General features: G+C 30.0%; 2 protein-coding genes across 3 annotated transcripts; one reads left to right on the forward strand and one right to left on the reverse strand.

The window, feature by feature from the left end:
* Positions 1 to 8,962: 8,962 nt before the first annotated feature.
* On the reverse strand, positions 8,963 to 12,068 carry LOC113517394 (integrin beta-like protein 1). Of its 2 annotated transcripts, XM_026902051.3 has the most exons (4): positions 11,718 to 12,068; positions 10,602 to 10,774; positions 10,088 to 10,249; positions 8,963 to 9,409 (listed from the first exon to the last, which is right to left on the reverse strand). In XM_026902051.3, the coding sequence occupies exons 1-3, from the start codon at positions 11,953 to 11,955 to the stop codon at positions 10,091 to 10,093; spliced, it is 570 nt and encodes a 189-aa protein (XP_026757852.1). In that variant the 5' UTR covers positions 11,956 to 12,068; the 3' UTR covers positions 8,963 to 9,409; positions 10,088 to 10,090. The 2 variants fall into 2 exon arrangements, with proteins under 2 accessions (XP_026757852.1, XP_026757850.1); XM_026902049.3 differs by lacking the exon at positions 8,963 to 9,409 and having other exon boundaries at positions 9,930 to 10,249; positions 11,718 to 12,067.
* A 1,984-nt stretch (positions 12,069 to 14,052) lies between these two features.
* LOC113517395 (ribonuclease P protein subunit p25-like protein) lies at positions 14,053 to 15,549 on the forward strand. The gene is made up of 4 exons (XM_026902052.3): positions 14,053 to 14,311; positions 14,492 to 14,676; positions 14,867 to 14,986; positions 15,394 to 15,549. Exons 1-4 carry the CDS (start codon positions 14,216 to 14,218, stop codon positions 15,515 to 15,517), a joined length of 525 nt encoding a protein of 174 aa, XP_026757853.2. The 5' UTR covers positions 14,053 to 14,215; the 3' UTR covers positions 15,518 to 15,549.
* Positions 15,550 to 15,694: the final 145 nt, after the last annotated feature.

Genomic DNA, 15,694 nt, shown 5'->3' on the forward strand with positions numbered 1-15,694 from the left:
ATGGCGAATCAAAAAGGTACCACGTTATTGCATGAGATAAGCGATTTAACATTTCTTGTAAATTATGTATTTAAATACAATATAAACACAGAATTTATATTAATTATAATAAGTCGCCTGCATATTCCTAGCTGTCATACTCATGTTCTTAATTGTTCTTGCTATCAAGTAATTATGCTTGCATCATAATGTTTCGGTTACAAGTATGACATAATACCTGTCAGTGCTGAGTAACGTTCAGATATGTATAGGAAGTACTATGTGCTCATGTGTAAAGGCGAAAGTTTTCACATTTGATAAGTATTTCGTCAGCTTGTTTGTAATTTCAAATTGTATAAAAAAGATCGATAAATGGAGGATAGGAGTTCAAAATCGTGAATGGATACGCTATGGTGACATCTATCTGTCTACATGTCAAAATAATGGCATTATTGACGTGAATCCTTCACGTCAGTACGTGCTGTATGTTTAATGGAAACACAGTGCTAGATTTATCGCTATCACCGTCCGCTTCCGCTCATCACTTTACGCAGTACACGTCTATATCTGTGGTATGCAACCTCGCAGCAGTTGGTCGTCGTTGCCGGCCGCGCGGCCTATGATACCTACGTGTACACTCGCCCGCCCTCGAATCCACTTCATTATGTCAGCTGAATGCGCCTCGTCACTCGTGTCATAGAACTCTTCATAAATTAATTTTATTTTTTAATTTTCCATTTTAAAATAGATGATATAAAAGTCATAGTGAAATATATCCTAAATACAGATCGTTGTCGGTTATTTTCCGCAGCATCACAACACAATAAACAATGATTGACTCAAAAATCAACAATGCACAAATGTCAATAATGTTAATAGTTCACCACTCTTATATATATACTAGCTGACCCCGTAAACGTTGTTTTACCACTTATTGCGAAATATAAAAATCGCGATTAAAATACAGGGGTTGATCGTAAAACGATAAAAATTTAAAGTTGTATATATTTTTCAATGCTAAATTATAATAAAATAAAAATAAAAAAAATTGTCAAAGAAATTTAAAAAAATATTTTGGGATGGGTTCGTGGGTCACCCTTATCATTGACGGGTATGAAAAATAGATGTTGGCCGATTCTCAGACCTACCCGATATGCACACAAAATTTCATAAAAATCGGTAAAGCCGTTTCGGAGGAGTTTGGTTACCAACTTGGTTACAAACACCGTGACACGAGAATATTTATATATTATATTATATATATATATATATATATATATATATATATATATATATATATATATATATAATAAAAAAAAAATACATTCGAATCGTATCCATATTACCCTTTGATATTATTCTAATTAAGCAATTGATCAAATTCTGTCTAAAATTTTTTGTTAGGTAATTATTGACGAATTTCTGAATTTCTAAATGCAAGAACAGTAACAGGTAAGCATATAGTCCGCCGCCTGCCCCACCTGATGAGAATGTCTACATATGACACGCCAATATTTATAAAAACATAGCGTCCATTTCACACAAGAAATGCAATAAAGATAATTTTATGTCATATTTATTTATATATGGAACCCTCGGCGTGTGAGTTCATCTCGCATATGACCGGTGTTTTATTTATATAGATTAGCAACAATAGATACAAGTGATTGAAAATATAATATTTATATGTATTTGAGTAGTAAATGCACCGCTTACTGAATTTTCTACTTGCCTCATGGTTGACTGGTAGAGAACGCCATTAGGTGTTATGTCCTCCATATGTACACTTACTTATATAATTGTGCATTATTTTAAATAAATTAATAAAAAATAAATAATATTCTATATTTTTGTTGTTAATTTACTACACTGTTTACATATAAGTATATGATTATTTATCTTAATGTCAATCTGTTTGGACGACATGTTAAATAAACTTCAACAAAATTTTATAGTCAAATAGATATTAGAGTAACATAAAAACTTGGTGGGGCTACATAGTTGTCCTGATTCACTTATGCACTACACCAACTAAAGATATCTTCTGATACTAAGAGAGTAGTGTGTGCTATTATGCATATGCCCACTCTTTGCTCTAGTACGGTATGTTATCCTGAGAAAATAATAAAATGTTGTTGTATTTAAATTACGAAAAAACCATGTCTCAGAATATTCGTTAATATAAATAAGAAGAAAACATGCAAATTATACTTTGTTAAAAATAAAATTTTAACTCTGTTCACAAAGTACATTCAGAAATTGAGGAAAAAATGGAACGATACACCTGAACTAGTAATGAACACAATTAGTTGAATATACAAAGATTTATGTATTATGACATATATATTATAAAAATATAAATATATATTACAAAAATTATAAAAAAACAGCAAATATATAATATAGTTAATAAAACATAGATAAGAAGGTTGTCGCATTAAATAATAGCGACAGAAATAATAGTTTAACAAATATATGCTCCTAATCACACAATATACCGACTCTCAGAGATTCATTCTCGAAATTACAACTGTACCATACCGGGCTTCACGCAATGTCAATTAAAATTTACAATAAAATCCCACTAATATAAATTATAAAAAAATTAAAATAGCTTTAAAAAATATTTAATTGCATTATTCACTCCAAAAAATTTTCAGTGTGGTAATTGATATACAATTTTATTTGTTTTAATGAGAATAACTGTATATGTATAAAAATGAAGCTATATATTATATATAACAAGCATTTATTAATATAAGTGGCATATGTACTTATAGGATTCATGTTGATGTTGTACCTCTAATGGTTAAGATCTATATTGTTACAATATAAAAAATGCAATAAATGATTGAATTGAATTAAATTATATTGAAAACTAGTGTGTTTTATCACATTTAGTTGAGTCAACTGTAAATACAACTTGACCCCTCCAGTCTACGATATAGCGCATAATATAAAGATTTTAGTAAAATCGAACAAATGTATTGTTAAAATGCGATTGAAAAAATTCCATAGCTGTGAATGCATACTGCTATGCATATATATGCATATAAATATGTGCTGTGCATTCATATACCTAATAATAAATAATTTATAAATATTAAGTACATATTAAATAATATTTGTTGAAATATTGTCATATGTAATATATTGTTTTTATTGATTAAAAACTTAAAATATATTAAATCATTTATACATTAATCAGACTATTGTTTTCCTATTTCTTAGTGTACCACTTTAAAATCCATTGATTTAAGTTATGCAATTTTAGATATTTAAGCGTAGCTGAAAGTGAAGTAAGCACTTTTAAATCACTTCATGAATATTCAAACTTAAAGCGATGGTTAAACATCATCTGTTCCTTTACCTCAAAATTAACACTTGGCGTTATTTCTTCCCTTGAAAGTTTATTTAATTGTATTAATAAAATTTATGCCAAATTTCAACAACAAGTTAACTTATTATTGCCAAAATAAGTATATAATAACACCACAGAATATAAGAGCAGCATAATCCATCCACGCAAACTCAAAATAAAACCGCGAACCCAGCGATCTGATCAATTATAGTATCTACCACAATTAATAATTTCTTTTTTTAATGAGCTGTGGTGAAATTTCAACAAACATTTTGTTTCATTGCTTTAAACTATACTGTACACATTTATCAGAAATACAGACAATATAATACTATATTAGCCAGGGGTAAACTGTACAAAACGACAAACTGTACTGTACTGTACTGTACAAAAAACAAACTGTACTGAAGCAGTTGTGTTTGCATAGTTGTGTTTCGGTTTGAAGGGTGGGATATGGCGTGAATTTACAGGGTACAGAGGAATAACATCTGAGTCCTCAGGAATGGCAACGCATAAGGGGTATCATGGGCGAAACAGTATGTGTGTGTACTGTTGTGTCCATGGTACTGCTCATGTCTATAGGCGACGGTTCCCACTTTCCATCAGGTGGGCCGTCAGCTTGTTTGCCATTCTAAGTCGTATAAAAAAAATCTGCATCCAATGACCTCCTGCAATGCATCTGAGGTCGTCACTTCATTTAGTGGGGGCCGTCCTGCATTGCTAAGAAAATAATTAATATATAAAATTGCTAATAAATATAATTATGGTATATAATAACAACAATTGAGCACATTTATTTGTATTTGTCTGCATTTTATATTGAATATAAATATTTATATAGTGCAGGTATAGAAACCGCAACTATCAGAATACAGAATGCAAAGGCAATGTGTCTAACCTCAAAATAAAAAATACATACCTAATATTTTATAAAATATCGTATCCTAAGATTGTACATTAGTGACACCAGTTATCTAAAAATATTTAAAATATAAGGGTTAGATTTTTCCTGCATTTAGATTTCTTAAAATGAATTTAACTTGTCTATAATATTGCGAACTATAAGAAAATAAGTTTTGCTTTTTTCTAAGTTTCATCATAATCACGAAGTCTGTAAGCTAATTATAGAATAATTTAGATGTATCAATCGACTGACCTGAATTTGTTAATCTCGTACATTTTGCCAGCAGATTAAATGTTAATAATTTGTTATTGCTAATTCATTTGTCAAGTAATTCGCAATACTGTAATAAAAACCCTTTCAAATTTAATGCTACTCGTACTAAACGAACAATGGATTTACTTACAACTAATGTTAAGTATCGATACTCTGTATTGTATTTGTGCGATCTTAAAATTTTGTACTTAGGCTTTTGGTCAAAAGCTAAGAAATATTATAAGAAATATTTTAGTAGTCGTGAAAAATTATTTCGTAAGAAGTTTGGAGGTATCCGTCATTTTCGAATCTAAAAATTTTGTAGTTCTATTTGGACTTTGTGGCTAAAATTAAAAAATACGCCGGTAAACAATAATTTAAAATTTATTTTATAACAATATTTTTAATTTGCTATTTGGTTCATTAATTACAAATTGATATAGAAACATTAGGTATTTTTAATATATTAAAAAAAAGGCTACAATTCGTTTGCATTTTTTTAAGCTTGTTATATCATAACATCTCATTTACGAGTATAAACCAATTTGGAAAGTTCTTTAATATCTGAAAAGATATAGTTTCACATTGGTTCCATAAAATTCTCTCAAAATCGGTTCAGCTGTTTAGTATTTGATTAAAAAAAAAACTAGCTTTACTGTGATTGAAGTCGTTTTTAGGATTTCGTACCAAAAATATTCAAAACCCTTACTGTGCGACTTTATGCGTTTGTCCATCCGTCTGTCACAGCGCTATATCTTAGCAACTTATTAATGCTATCGATTTGAAGTTTTAATAGTTTTAAATGTCGTTGACCCGCACATATTGCAATGGAAATAATTGAAAAAGCATTTTTATTTTCTTTGTTACGTGATCCAAAAGAAGTACTCAAAATTACAAAATTTATCTACTAGTTCAAGTGGGGTACCTATTATATAAAAGAGTTTTATTTAAAGCTGATTTTTATTTATTTTTATGTTAATTTGGTTTGTTATGAGTATTTACGATCACTGATGAATTCGCACACAACCTGATTCGAACTCACAACATTTCAACATTTGTGGTTTATAGGTCCATATCACTGAGACACGATGCTCTCTTTAAAATATTTATATAAACCATATAGAAAGTAAAGATTCTTTCCTGTATTTCGGTATATAATGCGTCTAATGTATGTGTGTGTGTGCATTTGTCTAATATGTGTACCTACACATATGTATAGTGTTAAAAGAATATAATTATGTTTCTACGTATATTATGCAATAATAATAATTAGATATGAATGTAACTTTTGTGTTTTGGAATGATGCGCCTACCTATTAAAGGAGAGTTTTCATATAGATAATTGTATGCTAGCTAATATCAAGGGTGATATTGTATTACCTAATCGATGTCCTACTTGTCAATGATCGTTGCCTGCTATCTCTGTCTATATAGACGGTGTAGGTATATATACATATAGATATATACACATGTATTGTATAATATATTCAAAAAGATTAATTTATACATATGTATAAATTAATCGTTGTTATTGCAGAAAACAATCTTTTCAAGACACCCTTAGGGTATATATTTATATTTACAATAATTATTGTTTAAAAACAAAATTATTAACTATATACATATATAAATACATATATATTAAATATATATCTAACACTTGAACAAATATATATAATTACGGGGACGATAAAAACAAATTAATATAAAAGAAACAACACTAAAAAATGCCAATTTGTCAAATGAAGAATCAGTCAGAGAGAGAGAAGGTAATCTTTCACTTGTCGCTTGAATCGATCAAAGATTTTTTAGTTCTACTAGCAACACCTAAAGAAATCCATAACTTATGATAAAATTTAGTGGAATGAAAAGGACTTATAATAAATTATCGATGGTATTAAAAGCGTTACTGAAGTCCAGTAATGTTAGTACAGTGAGTTCTCGATTCTTTATACCAGACCTAATGTCATCTGAAATTTTAACTAGAGCTGTAGCCGTATGATGAAAACCAGAAATTAAAATGTTTATTGGTGTCTTATAATGTACGTTTGGAACAGGTTTAGAAAACCGAAATGTAGTGATATTATTTATGTATCTAAATTTTCTCCATAATATAAACTATAAAAAATATTTCACGCTGAATTGAACGTTACCAATTTCAACTTAATTTACAAGTTCCTTAGTTAGTTTGACGAATACTGTCACTGAATTCCGAATTAATAATTGATGTACATATTTTTTCTTATATAATCTGGATAAAAAACAAACTGACTGATATATTAATACAACACAATAAATCAAATCCATAAGAATAAAACGGTGTAGATACCTCTCTATGAAATTGATTTTTTTCTAAGAAAGGTTATACACAGAATATCATATTATATATATAGAAAACATACATCTATTATAATAAATACCTATTGACATTTAAAATTAAATCGAATAAAAAAAATATCCGTCATGCCAACCCCGCAGTTTGTATATTTTAGGTTTAAAAATTATTTTCTTGACCGTGATCTGACCACCTTGATATTTCCTTTTTAGTTTATCTTATACGTAAAACTGAAGCGAAAAATCGACAGAAAATGCTAAATAGTATGATCAGTGAACCGGCCAATACGATACGTAACAGCAAAGACGGCATGTAGAGTCGGGCCCCTCGAGGCAATATGCTGGCACGTCAGGCAGTCGCCGCCCGCGACGGAACGCACATTCTTCCTCACTCCAGAATGCCAATGCCATATTATTATGTCTGATATCCACCCCTATTGTTGAATATATATCTATCAAACTCCTCTATCGACATCTTTATTCCGCTCTTCTAATGCAGGCCACGTACGCGGGATATTATTCAATGGTATTTAAATTTTTATATGAAGCTCCGATGGTCTAGTTATCTAGTAGGTATTCGTATATGCACAATATTTAATTTTTACAGGAAATGGCAAACTAGCTAACTACCTTGTTAAGATGTAAAGTGCTAGTAAATGTTGCCCATGGATATCACAGAGTACTCTGTAATCTCCTAATGAATCTACATTTTGTTTATAAATGTAAAGGAATTTATTACTACCTCGATTGATAATTGTAATCTCTAGGGTCGTGAGTTGGATTTTGAACGTTGTCAAAACTTATTACGTTACATATTAATAAATTATAGTTTAATGTAACAATTATTAAATAGTATTAATAAAATTGATTACACAATTGCAATTTATATGGTTTACTTACTTCAATAGGTTTTGATCCCATGCTTACTATCTTTTTCGTAATTGAAATCTATATTTTCATTAGATTTTAGACATCAGTGTTAAAAATCTTAAGTGAGACTTCGATGCCTGTACTCTTAACGACGAATTATAATAGAATAAAATTGCAGTATTTATATGTAGTGTTAACAAGCGTTTAGTTTTCTCTGCCTACTTCGTAATTAATCGGACGCGAAAATGTACATAACTAAAAATGTAACGAAACAATTGGTATAATGCCTTTGAATTAATATATTCCGTGCACATTTTTTAAATGTGGCATTTGTGGAAAAAGGTCTTGCTTACCTCGTCGACACTAAAACAATTTAGGTGCTCCTCCCATAATTGAATTCGATGCTCCGTCTCCCGAGGCAGCATTTCGCTACAATTATTGAACGCAAATTCACTTATTGTTGCAATATTTTTATTTTTATTAGATAAACGTTATTTCAAATGTTTCTAATGTTTTATTTAATACATTTAAAATAGGTTTTTGTGTATTCTCCGAATATACGAAGTACCTACAACCCTATATATTAATACCTATTTCAATACACTTGGCTGTTATTATAATCCGTGAAAGTGAGTCTGTTACATTTTTAACTGACTTCAAAAGGAAGGAGGTTCTCAATTCGGTTAAATTTTTTCATGTTTGATACCTCATAACTCTTACATAAATTTTATTAAAATCAGTTCAATAATTTAATTTATAAATCAAAATAACTGGTTTTGACACATTTTTTTTTTTTTTATGAAACACAACAATACCTGATTATGTATATGGTATACAAATAGCATTTTGAATAAAAGATATAGACTACTTTTATTACAGTCAATGAACATATAATTATCCTGGTAAAAAACTATTTACATATTATTTTTTTATTCACTAATATTATGTACCTATTTCTGTAATGACGGGGGGGGGGGGTATACTCAGGTCGACCACCCTGCGATTCTCCCTGAAACTATCCTGGTTAATTCTTGATGAAATCGTTACGATTGGCCAATTGACTTACCTATTATCGCTCACTTGTGCCCACTGCTTATCGCCAGCGCATAAAGATTCGCATTCCATTATCATCAATTTAAAAAAAAGAAAACTTTTATAATGATTTACCAAGATATTATTATTTAATGAATTAAAATTTAAAGAAGTGAAAGTGGTTTGTGGTTTTTTTTACTCTATAAAAATCATTTGGTTACATGTTGTAGTTTCGAATATTTCGGTACTGAGGTATCTGATTTATATTGTTTTAAACAATATCCGGCACTAACCATTTGATTTCCTACATTTTGCCCCTTCTAAATGAAATTACCTATAACAAAAAAGTTTCATATTTGGTACCACTTGATTTTTTGATTTTATCAAACTATTATGTTTATGTATAACATTCAGCTAGATATTATTTGTCGCTAGCCACAACAAGCGCCGCCCACTCATGACATCTGGCATCGATTAGAACGCGATAGCGTGAAAGATGTTCTCGATGGATCTTGAGGAAATAAAAGGTGAAGTTGTGGAGAAAATAGACTCGTTGAAATCTAATTTCGCGTAACCATAACGGGCAGGCACTTGAGAGCGATGAGCCATCCGCGGCAGGCGCCCAGCTTATATCAATTCCTTAATTGAGGCACGGCTCCTTCGCTCGAGCGCGCTTTCTGAAAACATACAGTTCTACCAATCTTTAAGCATTCTTTATGGCACATTGTTGAAAGCGACCCCCCTCAACTTTAGATTTACTTTTCTTATTAGTTAATCAACGGAAGGATTCTCTGACAAAGAACGCCGTCAATTTCGAGTAAGTACTATCTCTATGTATGATGAAAATAAACTAATTTATAATTAACGATTCTAATTGAAAAATAATATATCTATATTAATATTATAAAGTGGAAAGATTTGTTTATTTGTTTGCTTGTTTATTTGTAATGGTTAAACTCAAAAACTAATAAACCGATTTTAAAAATTCTTTCAACTGTAGAAAGTTTTATCAGTAAGTAAGTTATGTGTTATATTATTTTTGAAAATACTATCTACCTGTGAACTAACCAAGCTGGCTTGCTAGCAATTTTAATAAAAAGAAAGAAAAATAACGTATATAAATAAAAATAACATAATATTATAATAGTTATTGTATGTCTTAATATAAAGACCGAAGAAGAATAAAAAAAACACGTGTTAATAAAAAGGATATATACTTATTTAATTAAAATAAGGAGCTTATACTTAAAATAAGGAGTTATTCACACAATCGATAGATTAAATGTGGCCTAACCATCATAACAAATATATAAAAATAGTTATGTAGATGCTTATTATTTGAAAATAATACGAACTACTTATTGCATAGTAAACGTTTCATCTTCGATTTCAGTGTCCACGTCATCAGGACTGTCTTCGTCATCACTCCCAGACTGTGCCAGTGAGTAAGGTCCTTCATTACACCTGGGTCCATCGCACGAGAAATTGTCGAACTCACAATATTCTCCTAAAATCATCTAAAAAGTCATAAATTAGAGTTAGTGTTACCCACGAGAACCAGAATGTACACATTTAGCTCAATATTAATGTAGGCATAAAATAGGTAATTGGGAATATACAATTGCATTGTCAAAAAAAAGGAAATTCTCAATTATTTTGTATGTGTGTGTGTATGTTATTAGATATATTTATTAATACTGAAACGATTTTGATAATTCTTTTTAAATCATAAGTGTTTACCTCTTATGTTGTTCCCACACTATAAGTAAATTTTGTTTGCGTAGTAGACACTTCTCTACGTAAAGTTTTGATTTAATTTAATTTGCCAAACTCGTGGTCAATTTTCAAGTTATTTAATTGTATCTATACCTTTGTGGGATGTTCAAAATCAGGAGTGGGGTCGCAGACACAGCGTCCGCATACGCATTCTCCACGTCCAGAACATTCGACGCCTTCTGATATACCCGGTGGATAACAATTCTGTTCTAACTCTATTTCACTGGATTTGGAGCAAGCGCATATTGCATTATCTTCCAAACTAACTGGAAATAGTATTAATCGCATTCAATTCAAATTTTTTGAATTCAAGTAACTTAATATACCTATAGATTTGAATTCTACAACCGGTACATTTTTTATTTGCATTTTTATTCTAACACAGAAAATGGTCATACAATAAGACGTGTTTTTGTATAAATAAAACTAAATTTAGCATTAAAAGATTATCGATTAAAAACGGAATCATCAAAATTGATATAAAATGATAATTCTTCGGTCGCGTTATTTTTTTTTTTTTATCGTAATTTAGACATTTTAAATTTGTTAATATCATATTTGAATGAGTCAGTTCAAAAACTCAACAATCTCGAAATATTTTTATTTAAAGATTTCCCGGGTAGCCATACACCATAATAACCCATTATTGTTCCATTACTAAATATAGGTGTCTTCCTAGAGAAAAGGATATAACCTGATATACTTTATACTAGGTACGTCTATGAGTAGGATGGCTTGATATTGGGTTTTTTCCTTCTTTTGCTCTGGTATATTGAGCTTCTTTCCCTTATTACTTTCTAGCAATGAAGAAAATTGTGACATATTGCATTTGTACTGCGCCACCACACGGACATTTTAGAGTAGGTGCTGCTACTACACCTACCTACTGCTGGTTATAGGAGGGAGAGAATTAATAGTAATTATGGTGTCTAATGGCCCCATGTGTTAGCAATATACTCTGTCAGGTCGATCTCCATGGGATCCCTTTAGAAACAGTCACGATTAATTTCCGACAAATTCATTACTATGGGCTAACTGACCTGAATTCATCATCATCTATCATCCCTCATTGGAATCTCGCAAACGTAAACCGCTAACACACGCAGAGTTACCACTCAAATATTAAAAAGAAAACTGTTGATTTTAGGTACAAAAAAAAAACCCACGAATCAGGCAATAATAATAATATTATGAAAATATGAAACTCACAACCAAAATCTTTGTGTTCTATAGCGCTATCAGTGCAAAAATCATTAAAAATAGGCAGTTTCATTGAGAAACATTTATTATCAGTTGGACACCACGAGCACTGACTTAAACGTAAACATTCTACGCACGACTTCTTCACGCTGCACACCCAACTTTCATCGATAGCGAACGCATTACGAGTCAAACTCGGTGTTACGTCTACAGAAATTAACCAAATGACTAAAAATAACAACTTCATATTTGATATTTAACTGAACCTATATTTGACTACTTTTATTCACTGTGCCAGTAACTTGTAGGAATGCTCGATACGAATAACCATGACTTCTTTATATCGCAATAGATAACCTCTATGCGGCTTTAGCAATAAGTACAAATATTGTATATATGTCCTCATTTTATATCGACAACAAAATATCGACATGTCGGCAGCTTAGTTATGTATTAATAAAATACATAAATAAATGATAGACAAAATCTATACTTATTTACTATCATAAAACAAGGATCGAAAGGTTGTTTTAAATATGTGAAAATGGAATGGTAACTCAGCCTACACTGTCGGTATATGCCGATGGGGCACCAGTGATAGATGATAGGTGAGAATGAAGGCAGGCCAGTCAGCCCATCGTGAAGAATTCAAAAGAATTAACCCACAATGATTCCCCGGGACGAAATACGTGGAAGTCAACCTAATAGGATATATTACTAGCAAATTGAGCTGTTAGAATCCATTAAAACTCCAAACTCCTTCCCCCGGATCGAAAGGTATTTTTGTAATGAGTGATAATGGAATAGTAACCCAACTTGCGCTATCGGTATACGCTGCCGAGCTACCAGTGAAGAATGATAGGTGACGATGAAAGCAGGTCAGTTAGCCCATCTTGACGAATGCCATTAAAACTAACCACAATGGTTTCCAGGGGGAAATGCGTGGAGTTCAACCTGATAGGGTGTATTGCTGACAATGGCTCAGTTAGACCCCAATACTAATAATCCCTTTCCTCCTGAATGGGAAGATTTGTAGTATTAAATTTTGACCACTAGAGAAATGACGCCTCAGAATCGACTCAAATGACTGACAGTAATTATTACTATTGTAACGAGGGGAAAAGGCTTATTAGTAAAAGGATCTAACAGTCCCATTACTAGCAACAACAAGCACTGACATAATGAATTTAAAAGGATTTCTTCGGGTTGTAGCGGTTTAACAAATCGCCTTACTTTCCAATGGTCGCGGTTTCTATCTATAACAATTAAAACGTTTGTATTCATGAGTGTGTTCGTTTGTATTGGTCTGGCGTTTCTTAGAAAGTACTATTTATAGTACGTATGAATTAAAAGAAAAATTAAATGATATATTTAATATTTTTTAATTCATACGTATTAGATGCTAAGAACATTCAGTTTAATTCCAAAATCTTTGATTAGACGCCTACATATATATTTATCTATGTTCATCTAATATTCATAATACAAACTCTACTTATGTTGAAACTAGATGGCATTGTGTGAAGTGTACTCTATCTAAACTACTATTACAATATAAATATAACACTACTATACTAATACATACTATGAACTAGTTCTATTATTTATACTGTGATTATATTACAAAACAGCTATAATTATAATACTTAATAGAAAGAAGGATTAGTATACAGAACCGTAAAAGCCATTAATGAAAAACAGTGCTAAAGTTTCATTCTGTAGCTAAAGTATGTGCGGCTGACAAGAGCACTGCACTGCTCTTAAATTTACGAAATTTGAAAAATCATGCTATGCAACCATCTATGTCATCCACAGAGTAAATAAACATTCGTAGAACACTACGATTTTTACCAGGTATTTATTAATATAGTGTAGCTACAAATGCCTATAAAACAATAAATTGAGTATAATTCATATTGTAATTTTTCTCAAATTCAAATAACAATTCCTTCAATAAAAGAAATATGCCATATATTTCACATAATATTGATTATATATTAAGAATAAATATATATTGTTAATATACAATGAATATTCTTTATAATAACAAATGTATAATATACGAATATACAAATATATTATTTATAATATTATCATATTATTATTATCTTATTATCAGGTTCCATAATATATAGTTTTAAATATAGTTTAAAAAAATTAATTATGCTTAAAAATATCCTATCCCTATGATGAACACACAATTTTCTTAAAATTCCTAATGTTGCAAAAATATGGTTGCATAGACTGACGAAATTTACATAAATAAATTAAAATGATGTAATTATTATATCCTACAAAATATTTCAGACAAATTATTATATTGAAGACTAGGCAGCATGGTCTTCGACCTTAGCCTGTTCCACAACGAAACATACGTACTAAAAAATATATATTCTACAAATTTATTTAAAATTAAGTTATTTGACAACAACTCAATGACAGCTCATTCACATATTAAATTATATTTTATTAACAAATGAATATATAACTAATAATATTATTAAATAATGGAGAATTATTATAAAGGGAAAAATGTGGAGGAAGACTTAGAACGGGACAGAATACCAATTAAAAATTTACCAGAGAATTTTCTTTGGATGCAAGTAAGCTGTTGATTACACATTTTATAGACTTTACTTTCTTATTAAATATAAATTACTGACGATAACCTACAGTTGCTTACCTATACTATAGTACCATTTAGCAAATTTAAATTATTAACAAATAGTAACCGGTGTATTAGCATATGGTTTTTGTTTTAATACTTAACTATAATTTTATAGGTAAAAGGTGGAAGTAAAATGGGAAATCTGCTTTCACATGCATCCGGCATTTTGGAGGATAAAGCAACAACTGCTGTTGTTTGGAGCGCAGCAGGAGTAGGAATCCCAAAAGCTATTTCCTGTGCAGAAATTTTGAAACGACAGTTTTCAATAGGATATCAAGTTACTAAGTTAACACATAAAAAGTAAATAGCATTTAAATGTTAACTTGTCTTTATAGTTCATTTATGACATTCATTCTATTGCTTTTTTTTTTAAATATTCAAGTCTCACTTTTTAACACAAATTAATTTTGTACTTATTTTGTTTTGATATTGTACATGCTTTTTGGTGTAATGCTATCTTGCTTACATTTCAAATTTTAAACACTTTCAGTGTTGAAGAATATTGGGAACCCAAATTGGATGGACTTGAGACAATTGTAGTCAAAAGACAAATACCTGTAATACATATACTACTGTCAGTAACTCCTATTACTGATATTAATGAACTTGGGTAAGTATTGTTTCATATTTTTAAATATCTAAATCTTGCATATGGAATATTCAGTTATTATATTAATAATCAGTGTAAAAAAGTTACCTTCTTATTTTTACATTTTCCTGCTACTTGTTTAACAGCCAGAAATCCAAATAAATCAACACTCTATAATTAATTTCCTTCTTTTTCAGAATAGTATTAACATTACTATGCACTTTTAAATAGGTTTGCACAATTTTGTTATTTAAATTTATTTTTAATATTTACTCAGGGGGTACTTAACCATCATTGGGTCTACCTAGGTGTAAATATTGTCTTTAATATGAGATGTCCATTTTACTTGATTTTGCTAAATTCAGTACTTTGAAATTGCCACACAGGTTGGAAAATCAACTATACTAGCTTTTAATTATGTGTTTCAGATATCAAACCTTACAAGGAAAGAAATTTTGGCATAAAGAGGTTTCTACCAGCAACACAAAGCAAAATCAACCATATAAATCTAAAAAACTTTTTAAATATAAGAAAACTGTTGAAAATTCATAGAAAGAAATAAACTTTACACTATTATTTGCTTATGTAATTATAATTATTTATATTATTTAGCTATTTTTACCCAATTTACCTTAAGGATCCTCAAAATCCTTAATTGCTTTGTTTTAAAAAGCACTTATTCTAATCAAATGAGATTTTTTGTTTTAACTTTGATGTCTTGACACATTT

This window comes from Galleria mellonella, unplaced genomic scaffold (assembly GCF_026898425.1).
Source record: "Galleria mellonella isolate WM207_F2 unplaced genomic scaffold, CSIRO_AGI_GalMel_v1 utg223, whole genome shotgun sequence".
Classification (NCBI taxonomy): Eukaryota; Metazoa; Arthropoda; class Insecta; order Lepidoptera; family Pyralidae; genus Galleria; species Galleria mellonella.

What these genes read in the sequence shown, in the direction of transcription:
- LOC113517394 (XM_026902051.3), bottom strand. Translation starts at nt 11,955, where the DNA reads ATGAAGTTGTTATTTTTAGTCATTTGGTTAATTTCTGTAGACGTAACA. An exon ending in AGAACACAAAGATTTTGGTT is followed by an intron (nt 10,775 to 11,717) that starts GTGAGTTTCATA and finishes TACTATTTCCAG; the next exon opens with TTAGTTTGGAAGATAATGCA. An exon ending in ATTTTGAACATCCCACAAAG is followed by an intron (nt 10,250 to 10,601) that starts GTATAGATACAA and finishes ATGACTTTTTAG; the next exon opens with ATGATTTTAGGAGAATATTG.
- LOC113517395 (XM_026902052.3), top strand. Translation starts at nt 14,216, where the DNA reads ATGGAGAATTATTATAAAGGGAAAAATGTGGAGGAAGACTTAGAACGG. An exon ending in AGAATTTTCTTTGGATGCAA is followed by an intron (nt 14,312 to 14,491) that starts GTAAGCTGTTGA and finishes ATAATTTTATAG; the next exon opens with GTAAAAGGTGGAAGTAAAAT. An exon ending in ACTGATATTAATGAACTTGG is followed by an intron (nt 14,987 to 15,393) that starts GTAAGTATTGTT and finishes TATGTGTTTCAG; the next exon opens with ATATCAAACCTTACAAGGAA.